The following is a 27,822-nucleotide window of genomic DNA, read 5'->3' as shown; positions in this document are numbered from 1 at the left end:
CCTGTCAGGAGTGATTCCTGAGTGCTGATCCAGGAGCATGCACTGAGCATCACCAGGTGTGGCCCCAAAACGAACAAATTTAAAAAAAAAAAGAGGGGCCAGAGCAATAATACAACAGACCGGGCTTTTTCCTTGCACACGGCCAACCCAGGTTCAGTTCCCAGCATCCCATATGGTCCACCAAGCACCACCAGGAGTAATTCCTGAATGCAGAGCCAGGAGTGACCCCTGAGCACTGCTGAGAGCCTCAAAACAAACAAAAAAAAAAAGGTGGGGGGGAGGAAGAAGTTCCAGACTGGAGCCAAGTATAGTGCAAAGGGCACTTGCCTGGCACACAGACAACCCAGGTTCAATCGTCAACAACCCAAATAGTCCCCCGAGCACCGTCAGTAATGACCCATGAGCACACAGCCAGGAATAAGTCTCAAATACCTGCAGGAAGGAAGGCTGGCAGGCAGGAAGGCAGACAGGCAGGCCAAGAAACATGAATTGAAAACTGAAAATGTCTACTATAATAATTTTAAGACTGGGAGGACTGAAAAGCTGGTCTGAAGAGACCCAGAGCAAAAACCTGCTATTGCTGTAAAGAGAAACAAAGGGCCATTGAGTGGAAGACTTGACAATTCTTAATCTCAGTCAGGGGCTGGTGAGATAGTACCGGGTTAGGAAGCTCGCCTTGCATGCAGCTGATCCTAGTTCAGTCCCTGGTACCACATAATACCGTGAACATCCCAGGAGGAGAGAGCCAGGAGTAGTCCCTGAGCACCAACTAATATGGTCGACCACCACCACCCGTACCCCACCACTGCACCTCTCGTTGTAAAAAATAAATAAATAAATAAATAAATCTTGGGGCTGGAGCTATAGCACAGCGGGTAGGGCATTTGCCTTGCACGCGGCCGACCCAGGTTCGATTCCCAGCATCCCATATGGTCCCCTGAGCACCTCCAGGAGTGATTCCTGAGTGCACAGCCAGGAGTAACCCCTGTGCATTGCCGGGTGTGACCCAAAAAGCAAAAAAAAAAGCAAAAAAAAGCTATTAACATAAAACGCAGGAAGAAAGCTTAAACCTTAAACATGGAGAAAAAACAGACTAGAATCTGCTACATAAAGAACTTTGTACCCAGTGATCTTAAAATAAACATATTATTTGGTATTTTTTTGTAACTCCCTCATATCAAGTCCAAAAACAGTTACAATAACTAAAACGCTGAGACTACTTTCAGGTATCATTTCTGTAGTTCCTGACTCTGATCACGTGGCACAGTCAAAAATTGAATTATTGCCTTTTCTTTCACCCACTGGGTGAGAAAATCTGTGTGCCGAGACAGAGAGAGGATGCTGGCCCCTGACAAGGTGGCATAGCCCAGTAAGTGGAAGGATCCTGAGATAAACAGGGTGCCCATGTGTTGGTGGGACCGAGAGATGCCAGGGCCTCCATGACCAAATGGACCGGCGAAGGTGAGGAGAACGCACAATGGAGAGGATTACGCAGGAAGCGGGTGGGCAGCACAGCCTCTCCTCTGCCTTCCAGAGACATGCAAGCCTGTTTCTGAGAGAGGGGAAGTGGGAGGGCAGAGCAGCATTCAGCCTCAGCCGGACACCAGAGAGAGGCAGGAGGAACAGCAGGATCCTCTGTGCTGCCTATGGACAGTTAACTCAGCTTTGCCAGGAAGTGACCAAACCCCACTTCCTTTCGTCCACGTCTGCATCCTGCACCATCCAGGTTTGTCCTGGGGGCTGCTTGAGATTCTCAATGCCCACCTTTGCCATCCCACTGTCTGGAGCATAGACATGGAGTGGGGGAGGTTCATCACTACAAATTCAAAGTTGCCTTCAAACACGCCTGACCTTCTCAAAAAAGAAAAAAAAATAATGCCATTCTTTTCTTGGGGGTGCGGGGACACACCCCGTGGTGCTCAGGGCTTACTCCTGACGTCCGAGGCAAGCACCCTCCCCATTGTACTACAGGCCTGGCCCCTCCCTGGTTTCTTTCAGCTCACTTATTTGTTAAATTTTTTTAATTGTTTTTAATTTTTTAATTTTTTAAATTTTTTATGCAGGCTTTTAAATGATCTCCTCAAGCTGGAAACAGCCTAACTTCCTTTCAGAAGAGAAATTTTAAAGGTCCTTATACATATATAATATTAATCATAAATAAAAGGTAGTGATTAATAATAGATGAGGTAACTTGGATAAGTCTGAAATTTCGTTTGCCAGGGAAAATGAGCCAGAAACAAAAGGCAATTTACTTTATGGGGCCCTTTGTGTAATATTCTAGTTCTGGATCATTATTTATACCCCAAATCAGCTCACTTTTTAAAAAGTTTTTTCTAGTGCCGGGGCGGGAACCGGGACCTCACACACCAAGATGTGCCCTAGCACAGCGCTGCAGCCTGACCTTGTGCCAACCTTCGGAGAGAAAACACAGCCCGACACATCCGGGATCCTGAGGTGATTCTGAGACCCTCACTTCAGCACTGGGGGTTTTGATGAGAGGAGGCTGTGGGGGTCTTGTCAGACTCAGAGGGCTTGAGTTGGAGCTGGAAGCCTGGGGTGGTATGCAATGGGAGTGCACCTGGCATTATTTGTCTGTTTTGTTTTTTTTTTTTTTCAGACAAGTGGGGGAGTCCTGGTGACTGCCTCTAACAGGGTAACTGGCATCACCCCCAGCCTGATGTCACCGGGAGGAAATATGTGAGTCGACTTCCCAGCCCTGCAGCCGTCCTGACCTAATTCTCTGAAAGAATCTCAGCAGCACCAACATGGCTCCCTCATCCTGGCAACCTCTGGGGGTGAGCAGAAAGACTTGCTAAGGCAGCAGGCCCTTTCTGGCGCTCCCGCCACCCAGGGACCCGGAAATCCTCCAGCACCTGGGGGTCGGTGGGTCCGCAGCCAGCGCCGGGGCGCCGCAGGGCTGCTGCACTCGGCACAGTCACCTTCTGGGATTCTGGTGTCTGGGCATGTTTGCACTCACCGCTCATCGGGCAGTTTCGCAATCATCTTCAGTCCGTACAAACTTGTATAACCTAAGTACTTCCTGAACTGTGACTAGCACCACTTTAGGAAGTAAAAGCATGTTGATGTTTGCGCTAAGTGCCTTATTAATAAGTAACCACCACTGCTTTTTTTGCAGTCTGGCAGAGGCCCTGCAGACTCACCCTCGTACATCTCCAGGATGTGGACCGTGTCCCCGATCTCCAAGGAGAGCTCCACATCTTGAGAGGCATTGAAGTTATAGATGGCTGGAAAAGAGAAAGAAAGAGGGGGGAAGGCGTCAGTGGCAGTTGAAATGCAAAGTCACTGGCAGCGCATTCGGTGGGTGGTTGGTGATCTATTTATACAACCAGTATCTTTCTGTTTAATAATTTCAAATAAGACACCCACAGGCCAGCACAGAATATCCTCCCAGACCCCCACAGTGGTGTTTTACAGTCACTCTTCCACTGGAGTGTCTACTCTACATTGTGTTAAGAGTGGCTGTTTGGGGGCTGAAGCGAAAGCACAGCAGGTAGAGCGTTTGCCTTGCATGTGGCCAACCGGGGTTTGATTCCTAGTATCCCATATGGTCCCCCGAGCACCTCCAGGAGTAATTCCTGAATGCATGAGCGCCAGGACTAACCCCTGTGCATCGCTGGGTATGACCCAAAAAGAAAAAAAAAAAGTGGCTGGTTGTCTAGTCTACATTGTGTTATAAAGACTGGTCACAGTGTCACAAACACACAGATTTGTGCCCTGAATCAGAGGTTTTACAGTCCTTTTTTTTTTTTTAAACTTGTTTGTTTGTTGGGGGTCCCACCCAGAAGTGCTCAAGGCTTACTCCTGGCAGTGCTCAGAGAACCATAAACAGTGCCGGGATCAAACAGGGCTGGCTTTGAGGAAATTAATGCCTTACCCCCCGTCCTCTCTCTAAACCCTTAGCTCTATTAAAGGAAGATGTGAAGCAGAAATGTTCTTCAGAGAAATATTATTTTTCATTTTACAGAGAATTATTTCATAGAAAAATTATTTCATTACAAGGAATGAAAAATAGGTGAAGGGAAAGAATCACACTACAGTAAGGCTATATCGTAGGACTATATTAGTCAGTACCTTGCTGTTCAGACAAGAGCTGGTCCATAATATTGTAGGGCCTTGCTAATAAGCTCTGCAGCATAGGGCAAGGCATTTCAGGTCACTGACACTGTAACCCGTAGCCAAAGAGGCCACTGTACCCTCTAAAAACAGACTAACACAGAATGATGCGTGATACCTCCCTTACCCAAGTTCCAGGCACACTGGGGACCTCAGTTGCCTCAGTAACTTCCTGATCAAGGTGCCCTCAATCACCACAGTCCTTAGGACTGGCAATGATGAGGGCAGATTGTGAAAAACAGAAGACTACCTTGGCCCCGAGGAGGGAGGGGGAGGGGGAGATCAGTAATTCAGTTTGAACATGGGTAACTAAGCTTTGCAGAAATGTTTTACCATGAATCATCCATGACAGCTAAAGCACATTAAAAAAAAAGATGTTCAGTATCATTAGTCATAAGGGACATGCAAATTGAAACCACAACAAGGCATCACTTCACACCTACTAGAATGTTCATTATTTTTAAAAAAGAAGAAGACAGACATTGGCAACAAGGTGGGATACCAGAACTCCTGTACACTGCTGGTACACAGAATGATAAAATCATTTCCAAGAACAGTTTGGCAGTTTCTTGGAAAGTTCAATATCACTTTACAACACAGCCTACCAATCTACTCCCACTTATTGACAAAGAGAAACAAAAACATGTCTGCACAGTGACTTAACGGGGATACCCTGGCCACCAGGGCAGGCAGGAAATGGTGGCCCCAGGAAACAGCCACACAAATCCCTGAAACCCATAAATGTGGCAAAATATTTGACTAAATAAATGCTCATGAGAGTGAAGAGCTCCTCCTGGATTTTCAGGAAGGGTCCTAAATGCAGTCACTTTTACGCGAAGAGTGACATAGTGAGTTTTGAGAGATACAGGGAAGAAAGGAAGTGTGGAGAGGGAAGCCAACCAACACTGAAGTACGTGACTTCAAATCAAGAGCTGCCACGCACCAGAAGCTGAAAGAGGCAGGGAAAGGATTTTTTCCCAAAGGTCGGTCTCCAGATAGAGCACAACCAGGTAAAACCTTGATTTCAGACCCCTGGTCTCCAAAGCTCAGACAGAATAGATTTCTGTTGATCAAGCCTTACTAATTACTTACAGCGGCCACAGGAAACCATAAAGCAACACTTCTAACAACAGTCATAACGCAAAGGATGAACCAACCAACAAACGGACAGGTACATAAAATATGGCATATCCTTGTCATATTACTTGGCAATCAGACACATGCTACAACACAGACGTTATTCCACTGAGCTAAATCAAATCTATCTAAAGAAAGCTTATTCTAGTCGCCCAGTTATTTTCAATGTTTAGAACCAGCAAACCGATCAGACATTAGCAGATTATTGGTTGCCTTGGTCTGGGGATGGGAATTGTGATGGTGAGTACTGGAGCATTTTAGGGAGATGGAAGCACCCTAAAACTTATTTGCAGTGATGATTGCACAACTATGTATTTACTAAAAATCACTGAACTATATAGTGAAAATGGAGAGATTTCTGGGTATGTCACTTCAGTGACACTCGTTTTCATCATTTTGTTTGTTTAAGGAGATTTAGTTCTGGCTTACCACTTCCACGGTAAGTTGCATCCTATCAGAAAAAGGCTCATCTTTGATATTTAGCTATAACCATTTACCCAATGACCAAGGGACACACATTATTCCCCATCTCTTCAGTAACACAAGGATCATCCCTCAACCTATTTGCTAGATCCCACAAGGTTCCAGAGAAACAGCCCATCTAGTAAGGGGCTTGCCTTGCATGCGGCCAAGCAGGGTTCGATCCCCAGCATCGACATGGTCCTCCAAGCCTACCAGGAGTGCTTCCTGACCACCACCAGGTGTGGCCCCAAGCTAAATAATTTTTAAAAGGGAATCAAGATGTCCCTGCATTTGTCCGTGATGGGAGGTTCACTGCTCCTGAACCTGTAATGCACCCCACATCTGCAGCTTGGCCGTGAAGGTCTTTTCTTTTATCACTGCAATCTGTTAGTGACATCTTTTATTTTTTAAAAAAATCTCTTCTTGGGACTGGAGAGATAATACAGAGGCACTTGCCTCACACACGGCCAATCTGGATTCCATGCCCCACACCCATAAAATCCCCTGAGCAGCACCAAAAGTAATTCCTGAGTGTAGAGCTGAAGGACCCCCTGAGCATCACAGGGTGGGGCCCACTCCCCCACACATATACCCACAATCTCTTTTTTCTTAAGAAATCATCCCAAGAGTATTTTTCTGTAGTCCTGGCACACAAGTATGGATAAATTATGTTAGGACTGTTGACTGCTAGACTTGGAATTAGACCCGACTGGCCAGTGAAGTAGGTTTGGAGAAAATGCACAGACTTCAGCAAGCGTTAAGAATTCCTAAATCCTAGGGACTGGAGCAATAGCACAGCGGGTAGGGCATTTGCCTTGCATGCGGCTAACCCGGGTTGGATTCCCAGCCTCCCATATGGTCCCCTGAGCACCTCCAGGAGTAATTGCTGAGTGCAAAGCCAGGAGTAACCCCTGTGCATCGCCGGGTGTGACCCAAAAAGAAAAAAATAAAAATTCCTAAATCCTAGACCTGCCCATGGGCCTCTAGACCACAATGGCTAATCTACTTTCTGAAGATACTGTTAGCGAACTCAAATTTTTTGGCCACTAAGTACATGGCTGTTTCTCTGCAGAAAAGGTAGAAAAAGGTAGTCACATCCTTGACTCTCCTTAGCCTTCCACTGAACTGCTTCCTTCCCCTGGCCCAGCTCTCAGACGGAACAGGAAGTACTGAGGTCTCTATGTCACAATGTGTTGCTTAATAACCAAGCGTCTCTTCCTCGTTCTTTGTCAAAAGCACTGTTAGCTCCAGGTATAGATACCTACCAAGAACTGCAGTAAACTCACACACACTCAAGCGCGAGCACGCGCACACACACGTGCATGCATGCGTGTATGCATTCATGTTTCCTTAAATCCTAGATTCGTAAAGCTGACAGTCAAAGTATACAAAAAGCATCCCAGTCTTAACCATCTTTTTTTTTTACTGCCCTCCATTATCTGCTAAATTTCACCCTCTTATCCAGTGAAGACTCTGACATTCTTTCCTAAATTATGTGCTCAAATCTTGCCTGAAACAGCTTATCTTTCCCTTGCTGACAATTCAAGAACCATGGAGACTTCCAGTAAAACAAATGAATAGTTACCTAGTACCCTATCGTCCTGCACGATCTTTGCTCTGCGGTTTCACAACAATTTTCCCTTTCAATAGTTTGGATTTTTCATCACATGATATTTTGCATTACCATCTTCACTAATCACATGGTAAACCTCTCATAAATGTAACCCAGTTACACATTACTTTTGTACCTGTTACATATTGAGGCACTGGATTAGACCCAAAGAAGGTGCTCGAAGCATAAAAGCGACTTATAAAATCTACCAATCAACTCTACCACTCTCCACTTTTTCCCTAAACTCCATAGCACTCTGCACTTCTCAGGAAAAAAAAGCCTATGCCTTCCTACTAGCAACTATGCCTTCCTAGTAGTAACTCAAGAAAAAAGCACAGGACCACCTCTCCTGGCCCTAGTGAGAAGCTTGTTTTCACTGTACATAAACACCAAAAAGATTTCCAGTCACTTGTATTTGTCATCGATTCATTCTAACTATTCACTCTAGGATTCTGAGATCTCTAACCCCTCCTAAATAGATCTCATATTTCCATTCGATTTTGTAGCTTAACTTCCACACATGTAACAGCCATTGAACAGAATTCAGACACCAGGGGCTAAATCATTTCTGAATTTCCAATAAACCTGACTTTCCAAGCAGCAAATCTATTACCAAGGCCTTGTCTGGGATGACCATGAGGGTCCAACATGGCACAGCTACGATGCCCTGGAATGACCTGGAAACAAGAAAGAAGAGACTGAGAGATCCTCAATCTGTTGTTTAGTCTTAGATCTCTCTAAGAAGCAAGTCTTACAAAAACAAGAGAGTTAGAGGAGAGTCTTAGAAAAACAAGTTTTATCCTATGAATCAGTAACTGTTGATCATGCTATCTGGAAAAGGCGTACAACTAAGGAACTCCAGGGAACATGTTTCCTATCTAGAACCTGAATAACTGTTACAAAGATAAAAGGGAGACCCAACGGGTCAAACAAAACAGAATTGAAGGCTCAGCTCCCCCACTGTGAAAGAGCCTGTGTCTCCCTCCGTTTCCAAGAGATACAAAAGAGGCATCGCACCAGATGACTCAGGGTCCCTAAGTCCCAGATATTCTGATTCATGAGGTGACAGTGGTCAGAGGCAAGAGAAACACAATGTGCCTTTTTGAACTAGCAGGCAGGACTGCAATCTCTTGTTTTGTCTGAGGAAATTAAACAAGGCCAGGGAGTTGCTGTACACAAATTGTCTTGCGGGCTGCTATGTGCAAGGTTGGGAAAGATGAATTGCTGGAATTCTTCCCTAAGCAGCTTGCTGTTTATATCAGGAAAAGTGTGATTTGGCAGGGTCAAGAGGACAAGATAGTGCCTACAAATATAACATAGTTTGCATTTTACCGCTTGTCTTTGATTTGGCTTTGGGGAAGCAGGCTTGTATGAAAAAAAGAAGAAAAAAGGAAAAGAAAAGAAATTGTGCTCTTTGGGTTATACACAAGAAACAAACACAACAGACTTTTACAGGCCCTAAAAGATGGGGCCACATTTTATCATGAAAAGTTTGTGAGTTACAATTTTCATAATCAATCAGGTTATTTTATGCGCCTTCAAATTCTAAACCCTTGAAGTATATCTAAAGTGTAACATTTCTTTCATTGGTCGGTAGGAATCTTTAAAAAGAAAAGTCTTACAAGGAAAATAAGAAGTTCTGTATGCATGTGTTGCAGGCGCTGATGAAACTTCGTTTGTGGAGAGGGATCCCGGTTTGATCTAAGGCTTCTCTCAGGGATCCTTTGCCCTACAATGAGTGCCAAAGGTTTCCTGTCCGAGTCTGCTGGTACTGGGAGCCACAAGGACTCCCTAGATGTGCCAGGGGGAGAGTACATACAATGCTGGGGACCCAACACAGGGCCTTATGCATAGAAGGATCTACCCCTCTAAGCTATCATCCTGGTCCCCAAATCCAACCATTTAGTGATCTACGTCTTTCTGAGTTAGGCTATTGGGGTTACAAAACACTAAAGGAAAGAGGACCAGAGCGATAGTACAGCAGGAGGGCATTTTCCTTGGATGCAGCCGACCTACGTTCAATCCTCGGCATCCCATATGGTCCCCCAAGCACCGCCAGGAGTAACTCCTGAGTGCAGAACCAGGAGTAACCCCTCGGCATTGTTGGGTGTGACCCAAAACAGAAAAGCAAAAATAATAATAATAATAATAACTAAAGAAAGACATCACATCTTTAAACCCTGAATTCAATTGTGATGAGGTCACAGAAGGCCATGTGGATTTTTTCCTTTGACTGTTTAATTCCATTCTACTATACAAATAGAGAATCAGGGTCGATGGTATACATGACCCAAGAAGTAAATATCTAGGACTTCATGCTAAAAATGACAATTAGGCTCCAAATAAGTCCTTTTTGGATGAGATGACCATCCTGTTGACTCAGAACTATCTTCAGGCTATAAATAATTACAGAAGCCTAAACTTAGCAGCAGTCTTCTACAGGAGCAGGGTCTTATTCTGGGACTGGGGAGCACACCCGGTGCTCCTCAGAGTCTACTACTGGCTCTGTGTTCAGGGGACTATATGCGATGCTGGGGAGTGAACTTGCATGAGCAGTGTGCTAGGAAAGCACCTTAACCCCTGCACTACCTCTCCAGCTCCTCTTCAGGGATTTTTGTAGAAACAGGGAGATTTCTAGACAACGGTAAGGGCAATTGGGAGAAGTTCCCTGGGACATTTGACTAGTATGAGAACCTGACGTTCTGTGCCCAGGTCCAGTGGTACTGAGGCAAGAAGGGCAATTTGAAGGTGCTAAGGAGCCAGCCATGTAGTGGCAGGGACAGGACTCAAGAGTCTCGCACATGCAAGGCCATGCTCCAGCCATCTGTCCTCTCTCCCTACTGTCTCTGAATTTTAAATTTTGTTTTCTAGGCCACTGATAAGAATAGATAGCTTAAAGAACAGAGAATCAGTCATTCTATGAAAAATTCCATTTCCAGAATTCTATGTATTTGTGGATGGAGTACATATCTTTAACTGGGGAAATGCTTCTCAAATATAAACTGATTATTGATCCTTTCAGTGGTACTTAAAACATCTAAGCCATAGAGAAAGAAATTGACATGACGTATTGAAAGGAGGTAGATCAAAGTGGGCTGATGGAAATTACAGAGCAACATCTCCATGCTCTGCAGAGAAGCATTTGCCCACAGCTTCTCTATTTAAAAATAGAGGCCACAGTACCTTCTCCATAAGGCTCTGGGAAGCCAAAAAGGAGAACATATGCACAGCCCCTGGAACTGAGTCACTGAGTTAGTGACAGCCACCTTCCCAAACCCCTTCCCTTTTCTTGCTCTGCTCAGCTCCCCACTTCCCGCGTGCTGACAACCACATCCACAGAGATACTCAGACAGCCCTCACCAACACGCCACTGGAAGTCGCTCAAGGAAACAGGAAATCAGGCAGGGCTGTGGTGGTGAGAAAGAAGCTAGTCAATGGAAGGGGAGACGGGTGACTGTGAAGCACAGGGGTGCTTTGGGACTCTAGCAAAGACCACCACCCGGGCAGGCTTCGGAGATCCCCTGAGAGGCAGCATGAGAGGCAGGGAATATTAGAACTTTTTTAACCAGTTCCCTTGCTGCGCCTAGCTCTGGTTCAATTCCAGACAACACATACGGTCCCCTGAGCACTGCCAGCAGTGATTCCTGAAAAGAGAAACACACCACTGAGTATGGCACAAAAAACAAGTAAGAAATTAGCACTGAGCGCCACTCAGTATGAGAGAGAGACAGACAGACCGACAGACAGACAGACAGACAGACAAACCACGGTCAACATTTTTTCATTTTACAAAAAAGTAAAATAATCATATTGTACACATGAAAGTAACAGAGTGTAGCCAACTATACTTCAATAAATAACTCTTTTTTTACCCATTAATGTAACCCATTAAAATGTGTTAACTGGGAGCTGGAAAGACAGTACAGCGGCTAAGGCTCTTGCCTTGCAGGCAGCCAACTAAGATTGATCCCGAGCATCACTTAAGAAAGGATTAGGAAAGCCCGACCATGAGTGAGGCCTAAAAACAAAGCCATGAGTAAGCCCTGAGCACTGCTGAGTGTAACCCCCAAACCAAAAACCAACCATTTGAACCCGAAGGTGCAGACGCAATACCAACAACACGTTGAGTGACGGCTTACTTCTCAGGAGGGCTTCCAACCTAGGGCACTCAGCTGGAATTCCACCCAATGTACCACTCAGGCAGGGAGAAAAATGGACCAGCAGCTTCTACAGCACTACACGCACCACAGTCTCACTCAGCCCAGGGAAAGGAGTGAGAGAGAATGAATAGCCAGTGGGAAGAACAGCAGATGAGAAAGTCAAACAGCTCTAGAAAGAAACTGAGGAGATGCGGAAATTATATTTCCTTGTTTCATAAATGAGGAGATGAAAGAAATGGCGCGCATGTGTGTGTCTGTGTGTCGGTGTGAAGATAATATTTCCCATCTTCATTTTCTCCATCAATATAATGACCTTATCCAGACTAACATTTACCTTAGCGTTGGTGTAAGAATATAAAGAGAGAAGAAATATAAAGATCAGTAACTACCGGTAATATCTGTGAAACTAGGATTTTTCAATATGTTGGGTAAGACAAGCACAAAATTAAAAATTAAATCACGCTACTCGAAATAGAGTTGGAAATAGCAGTGTGGCTTTCTAAGAGAGCACGTATACCACTTCCACTTGTGGTTAGAGTGGACTAGAGAACATCTTAAGAACCATTAAGATGAACATTTCTCCTGCCTTAAATAATTAAAAATGGAGCAAAATGCAGAACACATTGGTTTTCAGACTCTGATCAGCAAGATGGGCAGGACAGGGATGCCTGAGAGTAAAGAAACAGACGAGGGAAATTGGGAATAGCTTCTGCTTACCTACTGTCTGAGAGAGTGTCCAGGGAAAGTGCAGCTAGGGGGAACCCACAGGGAATACAAAGAGGAGAGAAAACTGGGAATTCAGGAAGGTCCAGGTGGCAGGAATGTGTGGTCAGAAACTCAAAGGGAAAGAGGTGCAGCAGTTACCCCTGGTGTCCTCAGGTGAGAATGGGGCAGCATATGCACGTGTAGGAAATACCCAAAGTCAAGGAAATAGGAGGTCAGTTCCCAGCTAACACAGAAGGGTCAATTCCACACTCACAACTGAGTCTGTAAACCTTATAATAATGCATGACAACGTGGCTGCATACTCAAAAGAATAATTTCTTGGTTGTGGGCAGTGTTTGTCTAGCAAAGACCAAATGCAAACCAAGAAAAAAAAAATAAGTGTCCTAGAATAAGGCCCAGACTCCCAATGTAAAATCTGACATGTAGTTCAGGATGCTCAGGAATGCAAAAAATAAAAATAAAAAAAAAGAATGCGTTACCCATAGTTAGCAGAAAATCAAATTAATAGAAAAAGACCCAGAAATGATAAAGATCAGACAAAATAACTGCTCCCAGTTAGCTGAAACAGATTCATATCACGCCATGCATGTTCTTTGAATACAAAAAAATCAAATTAAAATTCAATAACAGAAAAATAAGTCAATTCGAAAGTCAACATAATTGGTTATATAAAGGTGTTTAAAAAAAAAGAAAGAAATATGATACCTTAATAGACGTACAAAGTGCATTTGATAAATCTATTCTCTATCCATAACAAAACCCTCAAACAAATTGAGATTATCTTCAGCCAGATAAATAGCATACATGATTTACCTGCATCTAATACCAAACTGAATTACCAAATATTAACTGTGCTTCCCTGACACCAGGAACAAGGTGAAGAAATCTGCTCTCATCACTTCTATTCTATATTTAAATGGTGAAAGACAAGAAAAAGAAAAAGCTCAAACTGACAAAGATGGCATAAAGCTGCACACCAGCAAATTATACAGCCTCCTTAGAAACCCTTAAGGTATTTATAAAATAGTTGATAAAATTAATAACCTAGAGAGATAGTACAGGGGTGAAGGCACAGGCTTGCATATACCTAACCTGTGTCTGATTTCTAGTACCACATAGAAACCCAACATCGCATCCTTGGGCCTTAACCTTGATGTTCCAGGTGGTCAAGAAATTACTAATAAGAGTGGTTACCAGGCCCCCTGAATACTGTTTGAGAATATCTATTCCTTAAGAGTTTCAGACCCAATATTTAAATTTCATTGCATCCATCTCCGCCTCTTTTGGTGGGGACTGCCTGTCAAGCAACACTCAGGGGGCCCCGAGGTTACCCCTGATGAATCTCAGGACAGAATGGTTCAGAAGGAGGATGCAAGGATGTGGTGATGCTCAGATCCTGTAGTGCCAAGAACCATTAAGGCCACCCTGATGATGCCAAGGGGCCTCCAGGGCAGCAGCAGTGATGTCTGAGGCACTGAACACAATTCAAGGGCATGACCGACGTGTATCTTAACCCCTGCACTATCTCTCCAGCTCCCACTGTATTTTTCTATACTGGCAGCATGCTGTAAATTTATGAGTCGTGTATTTTCTTCCTAAGAACTGTAAGTAAAACCTGCTGTGAAATCAATGTTCAAAGAAACTGGTGTACAAGTGAATTAAGACATAGACACAGGAATAAGCACAGGGGGCGGAGATGACACAGGGGTAAGGTGCTCACCTTGTACCCAGCCAACACTGGTTTGATCCCTGGCACTGCATAGGGTCCCCCAGGCACCACCAGGAGTGACCGTTGGGCACGAAGCCAGGATTAAGCCCTGAGTACTGCCCGGTATGGTCCAAACCCCACCACTACACCAAAAAAAAAAAAAAAAAAAAAAAAAGAGCACAAATAGCGCCCTGGGGCTGGAGCAATAGCACAGCGGGTAGGGCGTTTGCCTTGCACGCGGCCTACCCGGGTTCGATTCCCAGCATCCCATATGGTCCCCTGAGCACCGCCAGGAGTGATTCCTGAGTGCAGAGCCAGGAGTAACCCCTGTGCATTGCCGGGTGTGACCTAAAAACCAAAAAAAAAAATAGCGCCCTACCTGCTACACTATCTTTCTGGCCCCAGAAAGATATTTCTGAGACACTAAGTTTAGTCTGAGGAGTGGAGTTAGAGGGACTAAACTGCCCTGTAGTGGAGCAATAGTACAGCAGATAAGGCACTTGGCTTGAATGTAGCTGACCCAGATTAAATCCTGGCATCACACATGGTCCCCCAAGCACTGCCAGGAGCGATTTCCTGATTGAAAAGCCAGGAGTAAGCACTGAGCCTAGCTGGATATGGGAGAGGCAAGGGGCAGAAACCTGCCCTACAGTGACACTCATCATCCTGACAGCACAGTAACAGTCCAATACGACTCTCCAAAGCACACAATACCACTGAATATTCCCAGGTAGGCTGCGAACTCTGGGAACTTCCCAGACTAGGGGTAGCAGACTCCCCTTTCTGCCTCAAGTCATGGCAGCCCACGTGCACACCCAACAGCCTACACATAGAAAGGGCCCAGATTCTAAACATAATAAGAGAATAACACCTAAGGATAGTAGAGATAAAGGCCAGGAGGGTGGCCCCACGGCTTGGAAGCTGATCTTTTGTGCTGGGGGAAAAGGCAGGTGGGAGGGAGAAGAGACCACTAAGCAAATGATGGTTGAAGGGATCTCTCTGGATGGTAGATGCGTGCTGAATGAAAGTAGACCGTGGACCAAACATGATGGCTGCTTAGTGCCTATGCTGCAAATCATAACACCCAAAAGGAGAGAGAGAGAGTAAGAGGGAATGTGTCTGCTACAGAGGCAGGGGGTGGGAAGGGGTGGGAGTATTGAGAGGGACACTGGGAACATTGGTGGTGGAAAATGGGCACTTGGAGGGATGGGTACTCAAACACTGATTGAAACGTAATCACAAAAATTTTAAGTCTGTAACTATCTCATGATGATTCATTAAAATAAAAAAAATAAAATATCTTTTCTAAAAAAAAAGAGCTCAGTTTCCACTGCTAAACCTCACCAAACTCCACACTACCAAATTGCTTTAGATCTATAGGTATTGTACTGTACAACCACATACATTTGACACCTCAAATTTCATGGCACTTTAATAGTCAGCTCAGTAGGATCACAGCAAAACTGAACTGCGTAGACCGCCGAGCTCGGTGAGCCTGACCTCATATCTCTTCACAGCAGGTCTGACTCTAGTGGGGAACTCCTAACAATAATAGTGAGTTTTTTGTTGAAATATTGAATGTAACCAAAGTAAAGAGAAAGTAAAGTGAAATTTATCAGTCGGGGGGAGAGGGGGCACCGCGACAGGATGGGAGGTATACTGGGTTTTTTTTTCTTTTGGTGGTGGAATATGGGCACTGGTGAAGAGATGGTTATTTCAGTATTGTATAACTGAGACTTAAGCCTGAAAGCATTGTAATTTTCCACATGGTGATTCAATAAAATAAAATTTTAAAAAAACAGATTAGAGAGAGAGAAAAAAAAGAATTGACACAATGAAGAAACCATAAGAGCCATAAGGGACAACGGCATCAAGAGGAATAACACTGACATCATATGGTTCCAGGATTAGGAGAATGAAGGAAAACGGCAAAATTTTTAATTTGAAGAAATTATTATTTCTTCAAGTATTTCCCCAGACTGAGAGAAGAGTTGGAACACCCAGATCTCAAACACTCAAAGAATTCCAAACAGAAGCCCAACCAGATACTCTCCCCAAGAGACATTATCATTGGAAGGACAAAAATCAAAGAGAAATAATTGTAAAAGTCAAGAAAAAAAATGCAAAGTGTCACATATAATGGAAGCCCCACTAAAGACAATTAGCAGATTTCCCCACTACATGTGAAGGGAGTGACAAATGGAGTCAAAGCAATGAATGGAAAAGTCACCCAATCAAGATTATTCTATCCAGCTAAGTTTTCACTCATGTTTGAAGGAGGAATAAAGAGCTTCCCAACAAACAAAAATCAAAGGAAGTCATTGTCACTAAACCAGCTAAACCTGCAAGAGAAAATTAAGAGACTTACGAAAAGAAAACAAACTCCATTTGTTAACCTGATATCTGAAAACAAAAATTTGAGGATTCTGTGTTCGAGGTTTTGATTCTTTCCTTCTTATCACCTTCTGTGATTTTAGAGAACTGTAAATTTCATTTTTAGATTTTCAAAATTATATATGCTTCTTTATAAGCATATTTTATTTCTCAATAGATATTTCATTTCTGCTCACTTATTCGTAATGTGTTTTCCATTCTATTAATGAGTTTTGCTTGGTATTATTTTGTCAGTTCAACATTTGGCTCAAAACAGGATTGGTCTAGATCGACTTTCTTTTCTTTTGTGAATGAGCCATACTGTCCCAATTCTTCTTTTGCTGAGTAATTTTGGATTATATCCCAGATCATTTATACATTCTATTCTGAGTCTCTGTTTCTATTTTATTCCTCTGAGAAATGGCCCCTTTTGTTTCCTTATCTTCAGATTTTTAATTCAGTTCCATTCTCACTACAAAATCTATCTTTCGTGTAAAATAACATTTCTTTTCAGTTCTTTCTTTCCTTCAATGGGATACTTTACCTCTGACATGTGGACATGTAATTTACAGGTAAGAAAGTAAAACAAACTCCATTTGATAACTGATACCTGAAAACGAAAATTTGAGGATTCTATGTTAGAATTTTTGATTCTTTCCTTGTAATGTGGACATGTAATTTACAAGTAGGATATGGAATTATATAGTTTGTATACGGGACTCCACACCAGACTGTTTTCACTCGGGGCACCCCAGAGGGGGGCAGGTGAGAACCCTTCCCGCCCCAAGGGACCCAGCCCCGGCAATCGACCTCCACTATCCAACTGCCGCCACACTCCAGGCTGCTTTCCAGACCAAGCAGCCGCTTAGTGGCCATACTACACATTATAAGACACCACTGCCTACCCATTTTCCATAATTACCACAGCATATTTGATGGAGTTCAGACAGTTGGCAACAAATCATAGAGTAATACACACACACACACACACATCTCTCGAGAAGAGCCCAGCAAGCTACAGAGAGTATCCCACCTGCACGGGCAGAGCCTGGCAAGCTACCCGTGCGTATTCAATATGCCAAAATCAGTAACGATAGGTCTCATTCCCCTGACCCTGAAAGAGCCTCCAATCGTTGGGGAAGACGAGTAAGGAGAGGCTGCTAAAATCTCAGGGCTGGGAGGAATAGAGACATTACTGGTGCCTGCTGGAGTAAATCTATGAACAATGGGATGACTGATAACAGTGATACAGTTTGTGTACAAAAGTTGTTACGTTTCCTACTACTCTTGCTCCCTAGCTTTCTAATATCTGAAATTCTGCCTTTAATTCTCAGTCGCTGTAGTTGTCTCAATCTGTTATTTTTAGAGGTCAGGAAAGTGTCCCTTTTTTCTGTAGGAGTTTTAGCTACACTGTGTGCCAAAGGTGTCCTGTTCTCAGGCCAAGAGCTATAACATAGAAAGCCCGTCCAGTACCACTTTCTACCTCTTAACATCCTTTCAAAAATCTTTACATCTCTGTAAACACCAATAACTTCAGATCACTGTAGTTCTTATTTATGTTTTATACATTAAGAAATCACAGGGCTAGGACAAATGGAGACATTACTGGCTCCCGCTCGAGCAAATCCAGGAACAACGGGATGACAGTGATATACACGTGATACATTAAGAAGTTCTATAAGCGTGCTAATGCAATAAGAACTTATTTCACCATACTCAACAACAACAACAGAATATTTATCTTGGGGTTCGACAGTTAAGGGAATAAGGAACATACAGGCGTAGCATATGACTTGACCACATGGTCCCCTAAGCACTATTAAATTCAGCCTTGGAGGGTTAAGTTCAGTTCAGTGCTGGGGCACTGCCAGGATGGTTCAATAATCTCCAGTATCATGGGACCCAAAGAGCACCTCATCCACTGAACATCCGTCTGAGAAAACCTAGGAGGGTCTCTTGGACCTCCTGAGCATACCTGGGAAGAACCCTTCACCACTATAAATACAGTAAGAAAATAAAACACAGATCTCTTATAACAATGCATATGAACCATCAAAATGCATCCTATTTCCCTCCTATATCACATCTTGTTCCATTCTCCCATTTTCCCATAACTCACCAACCATACTGACCTTTTATAAGCATTCCAAGCTAGTTTTTCATTAGGGTCTTTTTGCTTTTTTTTCAATGCTAGATTAATTTCTGACTCTAAGTTTTCATTGACTTGATCGTTTGTTAAATTATCATTTTATATGTAAAAAATACAACTTTGTAAACAAAATCTTCCATTCACGATCAAAAAATAAACCAAATCAAATAAAATACACGATGTGAAAGGAAAATGAATTATGTTTATAATTATAAAAAATAGCAGGGAAAACGGATGCAGGCAGCAATAGGCATATCACACTAATAAAATGTTTAGCAAATTTTTAAAAACCACAGGAAACCAAACATACAAAAATGTCCTTATATGAAAAATTAATATCTTATAAAACTAAACAATAAGGTTCTTAAAATATACATACATTTATGCAGTAAAACTGTTTAAATCTAGAAGATAAAAAATACACTAATTTCATTATTTTTTTTTATCCCCCAGGTAGAGCTGAGACGTGAGACAATATTAAATAACATGGGTAAGGGACTGAAATACAGAGAACCCTGGGCCAGGAATGTAGATCAGCAATAGAGCATTTATTTGCTTTGCATATGTGAGACCCTGGGTTCAAAACCCAGCACCACCAAGTTAATCAATTAATTAATTAATTGAAAGAGGAGAAACCCTTCTCTCCCAGTCCATTGGATGGAATATATCGGGTTTCCAAATTACTATTTCTCTTTACACTCTCCACAAGTTGTGTATTTTTATCTTTTCAATATTTAATTATAACAACAAAAAAAGCTAAATCTAGGGGCTGGAGTGATAGCACAGCGGGTAGGGCGTTTGCCTTGCACGCGGCCAACCCGGGTTCGAATCCCAGCATCCCATATGGTCCCCTGAGCACGGCCAGGGGTAATTCCTGAGTGCAGAGCCAGGAGTAACCCCTGTGCATCGCCAGGTGTGACCCAAAAAGCAAAAAAAAAAAAAAAAAAAAAAAAAAAAAAAAGCTAAATCTACATGTAACATACTGACAATGAAGTTCTGCTTACTTTACTGCAGGTTAATAAACTTTTGTATACATTATCCCAGTGCTTTAGAAATTGTAGCATGCATCAGACTGCCCCAAGGGCCTGTTGTAATACAAATTACTGGGTCTACCCCTAAATTGGCCAATTCATCAGGGAATGGGGGCTGAGAATCTGCATATGGATACGTTTCCCAGGTAGTGCTGGTGCTTCAGAAGACTCAAGACTAAAATTTCAAGAACTTCTGCATCTTCGTATTTGAGCATCACAATGAAAAGAGCAAACAAGATCTCCACGCAACAGATTAAAAAAAAAAAAAGCAATCTGATAGATTATGGGGATTGGTTCTGCAATACTACATAGCCGCTCATCATAAAGCTCTGGAACTTAAGGCTATGTGCAAATTGTGGCCCCTATATTTACAGATTCTTACTGGAAGTTATTGAACCTTTTGGTGCCTCAATTTCCTCACCCATAAACAGCTACAAAAGACAGTGTCTTCTGAGACTAAAGGATAATAAACACAGAGCACTTAAACCTACCCCTGTCATATAACAAAAACCATAGGTAATTGTGTAACTAACTTTATCACCATTAAATTACGCAAATCCAGTCCTTTATATGTATTTTCAGTCCTTGTCAACAGGAATGCCTTTTGGTACCACAAAACTAGAGAGTTGAGTTCTAAAAAAAAATTTCTACTTAAAAAAGCGTTAAAAGGAACTGAAGGAATAGTACAGTCAATAAAAAGATTACTGTGCACGCAACTGGCCCGGGTTAAATCCCCAACACCCAATAGGTCCCTGAACTTGCTGGGAGTGATCCCTGACTGTAGAGCCAAAAGGAAGCCCTGATCCCTGAGCACAGAGCTTGGAGTAAGCCCTGAGCACTACCAGGTGTGCTTCCCCCACACCCTCCCACCACCCCCCCCCACACACACACACACCAAAAACTAACCTTACAAACTTGAGCTGGACAGATAGTATAGCTAATAATGCTCTTGCCTTGCATGAAGCTGACCCTGTTCCATCTCTAGCATCTCAAGAAAACTTAAGCACAGTGCTGGAAGTAGCACCCAAACATCTCTGTACTTGGTCCCAACACCCAATCACCAATCCTCCAACTATTCACCTGACTTCTACTTTGTTTTCACAAATATTTGAAAAGAAATAAAAGTGGTACCAGGCCAGAGCAATAGCAAAGTGAGGAGGGCTTTTGTCTTACAAGCAGCCAACCCAGATTCAACGGCCGGCATCCCATATGATCCCCCAAACACAGCCAAGAGTAATTCCTGAGTGCAAAGCTAGGAGTAACCCCTGAGCATCGCTGAGTGTGACAAAAAAAAAATGTGGAATAGAGGGTCAGAATAATAATACAAGTAGGGCACTTGCCTTGCATGTCACTGACCCGGGTTCAATACCCAGCACCCCATATGGTCCCATGACCGTGCAGGAGTGATCCCTGAGTGCAGGACCAGAAGTAGGTCCTGAGTACTGCTGGCTACAGCCCAAAAAAGAAAGACAAACAGAAGTAGAAGTTTAACAAATTTGATTTCCCTCCAATTATTGAATGCCCAAAGAATTAAGATAATTAGTTCACAAAAAATATATATTATTCACATAAAAATTTAACCTAATTTACAATAAATCTAAATGTTAATAGGAAAATAACATTTTCCTCCACAAAAAAAAAAAAATCTAGTCTGGTTTCTTTTCTGGCATTTCAAACTAAAAATCACTTTAACGCTAGTGGAAAATACATTTCCTGGTATTCTGCTTAAGTGTGTTGCATTTTATTTGATATTATACATTACCCACTAAGCAATCACCAAGACTAAATTGTATTTGTTCCCAGTGAAAGTGCTCAGAGTTCCAATTTCTACTCTGTAAACCACTAACAGAAAAGGATTTTGACAAAAAAAAACAAAAACTATGTTTTACCCCATCACAAAATGGAGAGAAGAGGGACTGGAGCTATAGTACAGAGGGTAGGACCTTTGCCTTGCATGTGGCCGACCCAGGTTTGATCCCCAGCACCCCAAACGGCTCCCTGGGCACTACCAGCGGTAATTCCTGAGCGCAGGGCCAGGAGTAACCCCTGAGCATTGCCAGGTTTAGCAAAAAAAAAAAATCAAACTATAATAGTAATAATTTAAAAGCAGGGAGAAGAGATGAACAGAAACTTCCTCAAAGAAGAAATGGCTAGAAGGCACATGAAAAAAGTGCTCTGCATCACCAATCATCTGGGAAATGCAACTCAAAACAACAGTAAGATACCATGTCACACCACAAAGAGTGGCACACATCAAGAAGAAAAAGAACAAAAGTCCTGGCATGGAAGCAGGGAGAAGGGGACGCTCGTGCACCCCTGGCGGGAATGTCAACTGGTTCAGCCTTCTTAGAAACAATACGAACATTCCGAAAGCCAGGAATTGAGCTTCCATTTGTCCAAGCTGTCCCCTTCTTGGAATATACCCCAAGATCTCAAAACCCAAAGGGACAAAAGACATTTGCACTTTTCTGATCCTTGCAGTCCCCACAACAGCCAAACTCTGGAACCAACTCAAGTGTTCAATAATAGATGACTGGATAAAGAAACTATGGCACATACACACAATGGAAGTATGTCATGACTCGGCCCTCAGAAAAGATAAAGTTGAAATCTGCTCCTACCCAGGGGGACCTGGAGAGCATCCTGCTGAGTGAAGTTCCTCAGAGGGACAGAAATGGACACAGAATAATCTCTCTCATATGCGGGATATAAAGAACCTGATGGTGGAATAACGAATTCCCAAGGGGGATGGAAACAAAGAACAGGAGAACTGGCATTCAGCAGGACACATGCCACTGGAGGGGGCTGGGGGACAGGATAGGGAGGGGAGCACTAAACTGGGAGGAGGAGGTGGTGCTGAAAGGTGGTAGAGCGTTAGGTTTGAAGCCCCATCAGCAACGGTACTGGACACCACAGTGCAGAAACTCTGGGTTTTAAACGTCCGTTAAAACCAGACTTGTGGGTGGGAGGCAAATAGAGGTGAGGGGGCACTGGGGAAGGGAAGTGGACACTGGTGCAGAGACGGGTGTTGAAACACGGTACGCCTGAGACCTGATCATGAGTAGTGCCGTGATTTCATGGTGACTAAATTAAAAACAAATGTTTTAAAACACTTTTTATACTTCTATAGACCAACTCAGCTTTACCCTTTAAATTTTTCTTTTTTTTTTCTTTTTCTTTCTTTTTTTTTGTTTGTTTGTTTTGGGCCACACCACAGCTTACTCCTAGGCTTACTCCTGACTGAAATTAAATCTTTTATTCCTTCTCTCTTTCTCTTCCTTCCTTCCTTCCTTCCTTCCTTCCTTCCTTCCTTCCTTCCTTCCTTCCTTCCTTCCTTCCTTCCTTCCTTTCCTTCTTTCTCTTTCTTTCTTTCTTTCTTTCTTTCTTTCTTTCTTTCTTTCTTTCTTTCTTTCTTTCTTTCTTTCTTTCTTTCTTTCTTTCTCTCTTTCTTTCTCTCTTTCTTTCTTTCTCTTTCTCTTTCTCTCTTTCTTTCTTTCTCTCTTTCTCTCTTCTTTTTTTTTGTTTTTTGTTTTGTTTTGTTCTGTTCTGTGGCCACACCAGGGCTTACTCCTGGGCTTACTCCTGGCTCTGCACTCAGAAATTCCCTGAGGCAGGCTCAGAGGACCATATGGGATGCTGGGAATCGAACCTGGGTCGGCTGCGTGCAAGGCAAACACCATACCTGCTGAACTATTGCTCCAGCCCCCGCCACCACAAATTTTTTAACAAATAAAGATCTTGCTTATATGTAGGATATAAAGAAACATTAGGGCTGGAGCGACAGCACAGCGGTAGGGCGTTCACCTTTCACTCGGCTGACCTGTGTTCGATTCCTCCGCCCCTCTCAGAGAGCCCAGCAAGCTACCGAGAGTATCGCGCCCGCATGGCAGAGCCTGGCAAACTACCCGTGCGTATTGCAGATGCCAAAAACAGTAACAATAAGTCTCTCAATGAGAGATGTTACTGGTGCCCACTCGAACAAATCGATGAGCAACGGGATGACAGTGATAAAGAAACATAAAGAACAAATAGCCAAAGTCGAGCTGGTAAGATAGCGCAGTGGGTAGATGACTTGCACGTGGTTACCTGGGTTCAATCCTTGGCATCTGATAATGTCTCTGTAGGCCCACAGGAGTGATCCCTGAGCACAGAGCAAAAAAGTAAGCCCTGAGCACTGCCGGATGTGTTCCTAAAACCCCAACAACAAAATAGCCAGTCATTGGAACTGGAGATTTTGTCTATAGAACTTAAATGGGGGAGGGAGGCCAGGAGAGACCCTTGAGACACTGCTGGAGGGATGCAGGCTCTGGTTATGGATGTCATGTTGGATGGTTATGGTTATGGATGTCATGTTGGATGGTTATGGTTATGGATGTCATGCTGGAATATGTGTGTAGAAAAGAGCAATTAACAGTATTGTAAGCAGGAGAGATAGGACAGCAGTCAGGGCTTTTGCCTTGCAAAAGACCAAATCGGGTTCAATCACCGGATCCACATATACTTCCCTGAGCCTTCCATGAGCAGTCAGAAGTGAATCCTGAGAACCACCGAGCAGGCACCCAAAAAAAAAAAAAAAAAATACCAAACAAACCAGTATTGTAAATCCAGGCACTTTAATTTAAAAAATGGCTAAAAAGAGAAAAGAAGCAGTCATGTATGACCAAGATAATTTTTTAAGGAGCCTATATCATATGCCCACACACAACTCACTCCTCACCCATACCCTACCACCCTTCAGCCCCAGAAGCTTTTTACAATATCAGAGCATGAGCAGGTAAGAAGTGAATGAAAAAAAAAAAAAGGAAGAAAGAAAAGTTTAGGGGCTGGAGCGATAGCACAGCGGGTAGGGCATTTGCCTTGCACAAGGTCGACCCGGGTTTGATTCCCATATGGTCCCCTGAGCACCGCCAGGAGTAATTCCTGAGTGCAGAGCCAGGAGTGACCCCTGTGCATCACCGGGTGTGACCCAAAAAGAAAGAAAACTTTAAAAGTAGCACTGTGGCACTGTCGTCTTTTCATCGATTTGCTCAAGCGGGCACCAGTAATGTCTCCACTGTGAAACTTGTTACCGTTTTTGGCATATTCAATACACCGCGGGTAGCTTGCCAGGCTCTGCCGTGCGGGCGGAATACTCTCGGTAGCTTGCTGGTCTCTCCGAAAGGGGCAGAGGAATCAAACCCGGGTCGGACTCGTGCAAGGCAAACGCCCTACTCACTGTGCTATCGCTCCAGTCCAAATAAAATTTTTAAAAATAAATAATTAATTAATTAAATTTTAAAAGTAAGAATAATTATATGAACAGTGTGAAGATGAACTATCATTTCTAAAACAATATGAGAACTAGTTTTTATTGGTAACATAATGCTAGGCAGCATAATCCTGCTGTGCTTAAAACTTTTTCTTATGTGTTGGAGGCCACACTTGCAATGCACAGGGGTTTGCTCCTGGCTCTGTACCCAGGAACCACTCCTAATGGTGCTCAGGAAACCATATGGGATGCTCCGATCAAACTCAGGTTGGCCACATGCAAGGCAAGTGCCTTACCTGCCGTACCATCTCTCTAGCCCCCAACTTTACATCTTAACAACATATACAGTGTCTATTTCCCAATTCAAATCTTTTTTGAGGATTTCCTATTGTCTCACACTCTTCACAAAATTTAACTCAAATGGATCTCACGTCTGGGTAGCTTCCCCGGCTACAAGTGCAAAATGTGAGATTATAAAAATCCTATGAAGTGAACACAGAAACAAACCTCAATGATTTCAGACTTAGCAATCACTTTTTAGATAGAGCATTAAAGCAACAATCGATGAAAGAACGATAAACTGTGCCTCATTAAAACTTAAAACTGCCTCTCTGCAAAAGAACTGTAAAGAGAACTAGCAGGTAAGTCACAGCAGGGAGAAATTACTGGTAAAAGATACCGTCAATAAAAGACTTCAAAATATACTGAGTTCCCTTAGAACTCAAAAATAAGCCAACGTGCATTCCTGATAAAGCTTTCGCAGCTGGAAGTAGTCGTAAACGCAGCGATCACAACTGACTTGGAAATGTTCTTAAGTATTCCGACAGCCAAAAAAAAATAAGCAAACTGCACAAAATTACACTCAAATGGATCTTATACCTAAATGCAAAAATGAGAGATTATAAAATTCCTATAAAGTTAACACAGAAACATAAAAACCATACCAAAATAACAAAAAAACATACTAAACCTAATGACACTACCATGCGGTAAAAGCAGGAAGGAGATTCTGTGCAAGGCATCCCTGAATAAAACTGTCCTGACCAAGAAGCCTGACACAGCCACTGAGGCTGTTCCCGGTGTGAACAGTCTCTCTCAAAGACTGCGGGGGCGTCAGTGGGAGAGAGCGCAAAGGTCTGCAGCACATGTGCTCAGGCTAAGCCCAGAGTTCAATCCCCAGCACGGCCAGGTTCCCTGAGCACCAAGCATCACCAGGGGGGGGGGGTGGCCCCAGGGTCCCTGAGCACTGTTTGGGAGCCATCGAGAAATAAAAATAAAAATAAAATGGTAGCTACAAAAGGACTGGAGCGATCGCACAGCAGGTAGGGCATTTCACTTGCACGCGGCCATCCTGGGTTCGATTCCTTCGTCTCTCTCAGAGCGCCAGGCAAGCTACCCAGAGTTATCCCGCCCGCAAGGCAGAGCCTGGCAAGCTCCCCATGGCGTATTTGATATGTCAAAAACAGTAATAAGTCTCCCAATGGAGGCGTTACTGGTGCCTGCTTAAGCCAATCCATGAACAGCGGGACGACAGTGATACAGTGCTACAGATGCGAAACAAACACTGAACCTTTTTGCACTTCTTGCCTTTTGTTGTATCACTTGTCACCCTATTAATCTTCAATTTGCTCGTACAGGCGCCAGTAACGTCTCCATTCCTCCCTGTCTCATGCTAGCCTTTTGTTATTAAAAAAAAAAAAATCCTCCTTGGCTTTCTTTCAGGTACTGAGAGCACAAAGTAATGTAGGTCTTTCGTAAAAGCAAAGCAGCTCTCACAAGAACACTTGGAAAGACGGGCACGCCAATACTCAAAAGGGGGATAGGCAAGCTGCCCTCTAACAAAGAGAGGAGAGGGCATGAGCTCTTTGGCAACATTCCAGAAAATTTTATGCCAATACTCCTGACCGAGCAATTATTTTCTGGAATTTAGCGGAAGAAGAACATTGGTATGCAAGGTAATGCAAATAAAATGGTTTGCTGAAGCGCTGTTTGTAGCGGCTACCACGGTGGAAATAACCTAAAAGTTTAGAAAAAAGGAAACGCCAAATAAATCGTGGCACACATACTCTACGGATAATGAGCCATCTCTGGGAGGCACATGAGTCAGGAGTAGAGTCACTGACCTGGAAAGACATCCTGTGTAAGTTGCTAAATGGATTCACAAAAGAAGAAACTCGGAAAGCAGGTTGCTCACATGTAACATGAGCCTCCACTTTTTCCAAGTAAACAGGAAGCGAGAAGAAGCCCCCACGGCAATTGGCCCCTCGGGCATGGAAATGCTTGCGGATGATCCACTCTGCCTTCCTTCTCAGTTCATTTAAAAATAGTTTGTAACTGTGGCACAACACATTCCATAGCATTTGCTCTTTTAATTTACAAACGCGCAGTTTAGTAACATGAAGTATTTTCACACAATTGAGCAATCAGTCTATAGAACTCTCAGCCAGCAAACTGAAACTCTGCACCCAGTAACTAGCCCCTTTCCCTCCAAGCAGCATCTAGTAAATACTTCCTGTTTCTATGAATCTGATTGCTGTAGATAACTCATATACGGGGTATCATGTAGTATGGTTCCTTTCGTGGCTGGCCTGTTTCACTTACAACAGTATCCTTGGGTTCAATCATGTGGTACTATGTGTCTGAACCATTTGATTAGCCTGAATTTATTGTCTCCATACACACCTCATTTAACCATCCATCCATGGATGGACGTTGGGATTGCTTCCACCTCTTGGCTATCGGGAATAATACAGCTAGGAGCACAAGTGCCTAGGTTTCTCCTTGAGACTGCTTTCAATTCTTTGGGTCTGGGTATATACCCAGAAGTGGACCGCAGGATAAAATGGAAGTAGTCCTTAAGGGAGTGCCGTTCAGCTTTCTCTAGTGGGTGTGTAGGTGTACTATTCAAATTCCTTCCTTCCTCCTTTCCCTTTCTTTCTTTTTTTTTTAAGGGTGAGAGGCGTTTGTTTTGGTTTTTTGTTTATTTTTGGTTTTGGTTTTGGACCACATCTAACAGTGCTCAGGGCTAACTCCTGGCTTACACTCAGAGATCACTCCTGGTAAGGCTCGGGACTGCCTCCAG

The 27,822-nt window shown here is 43.3% G+C and overlaps 1 protein-coding gene across 1 annotated transcript in view; it reads right to left on the bottom strand.

Annotated features, from left to right (window-relative positions):
* Positions 1-27,822, bottom strand: part of DOCK5 (dedicator of cytokinesis 5) — a 231,279-nt gene that overhangs the window by 159,693 nt on the left and 43,764 nt on the right. The window contains exon 2 of the mRNA XM_055144886.1: positions 3,162-3,245. Coding sequence (XP_055000861.1) covers positions 3,162-3,245 — 84 coding nt within the window. The remainder of the gene's footprint in view (positions 1-3,161; positions 3,246-27,822) is intronic.

The sequence above is a fragment of the Sorex araneus genome, chromosome 7 (genome assembly GCF_027595985.1).
Source record: "Sorex araneus isolate mSorAra2 chromosome 7, mSorAra2.pri, whole genome shotgun sequence".
Lineage (NCBI taxonomy): Eukaryota > Metazoa > Chordata > Mammalia > Eulipotyphla > Soricidae > Sorex > Sorex araneus.
This window is presented reverse-complemented; position numbering and strand designations above follow the sequence as displayed.